This window comes from Aplysia californica, unplaced genomic scaffold (genome assembly GCF_000002075.1).
Source record: "Aplysia californica isolate F4 #8 unplaced genomic scaffold, AplCal3.0 scaffold00203, whole genome shotgun sequence".
Taxonomy (NCBI): domain Eukaryota; kingdom Metazoa; phylum Mollusca; class Gastropoda; order Aplysiida; family Aplysiidae; genus Aplysia; species Aplysia californica.
The window spans coordinates 1,011,482-1,012,724 of record NW_004797473.1 but is presented as its reverse complement, the minus strand read 5'-3'; the positions used below and the strand labels follow the sequence as shown (position 1 = coordinate 1,012,724).

Sequence of the window (1,243 nt, the reverse complement as noted above, 5' to 3'; positions counted from 1 at the left end):
AATTGAAATTTAGTACTTTTCAAGGGTTGAAAATGGCATTTGGGAGCCTGTTTGAAGAGATAGCCAACAACCCATACTACCTCTTTTTTCACCAAGATTTTGTCTTGTTTTATTTCTTCAAAAACAAATCTTTTCATTGCTGGCAATGTTTAAAAGCAGGTTCCCCTTCCATTGCTACGATAATTCAATTAATTTGTCATTGCACCACTGACAGAAAGCAAACCTGGGAATAATGAATAGATATGTACCTTCACAATACAGTTACCCAGCGTACACCCTAATTTTCCTCAATTTTCACGTCTGATTGTCGCATGTCACAACCTCGGAACACCGCTTCGAATTATTCTTGGTTTTAGTAGTTTTAGCACAAATTTCTTTCATCGCGGCTGTTATCGCGTTCCCGTGCCGTAGAATCTACGCATTGATAATTTCTCTAGATCTAGACAATAAATTTCCAAAAAAGACTATTTCTGACACTAATTTTTTGTCTTAGATCACAAGTCAATATACTTGATCAACGCGCAGATTTTCCAGCCACGGCAACAATCCAAAGATAGACGGATAGAAAGAGGGAATGACAGAAAGGAGGAAAGTGGCACAAAAAGTTCGCCAGATTTGGATCAATCTGCAGGTAAAAAATGTACTGCCGACCGACTCGAATGAATGCAAGGGGCAAAGCGGAATAATGGCCCATTGCATGAAATGCACAATCTGGCAGGTATCTATAAAATTAACTTGTTGCCGAGAGAATTACCGTAAATATCCGTAACTTATACAAGACGATACGAAGGCGAATACAGATCTTTGGCTACGCAATTTCAGTAGTCCTACGCTGTCGCAGATTTTTACGGAGGGAGTTGATAATTATGGAGGAACAAGTACGGAACTAGCAAAAAGTACGGATTTCTGTAAAAATACGGAAGAGTGGAAGCACTGAATCTCAATTGTCACAACAACAACTGTATAGAACAAGTATTCTCTCCTTCCACCCCAAACTTAAAAAACACCAACAACAAACAAACCAAAATTGTTTTGGTGACTTACACGAGTCCCTTAGCCCTGTGTATGGTGGCAATCTGCTCCTCAATGGAGATGTTTTCCCTGGCCAGCTGCGACACTTTCTCCATGGAGGCCGTGTGGCCGTCCCACACCACCTTAGTCTCCTTGCGCTCCTCCTCGCCGATCTGACACAAACAAACAAACCAGATGTTAGCCGATCTGACACAAACAAACAAACCAGACG

The 1,243-nt window shown here is 41.1% G+C and overlaps 1 protein-coding gene across 1 annotated transcript in view; it reads right to left on the bottom strand.

Moving 5' to 3' along the window:
* The window catches only part of LOC101864227 (splicing factor 3A subunit 1), a gene marked incomplete in the record, with an annotated part of 28,020 nt that overhangs the window by 6,661 nt on the left and 20,116 nt on the right, over positions 1-1,243 (bottom strand). The window contains 1 exon segment of the mRNA XM_013082989.2: positions 1,045-1,184. Within this exon segment, the coding sequence (XP_012938443.1) occupies positions 1,045-1,184 (140 nt within the window).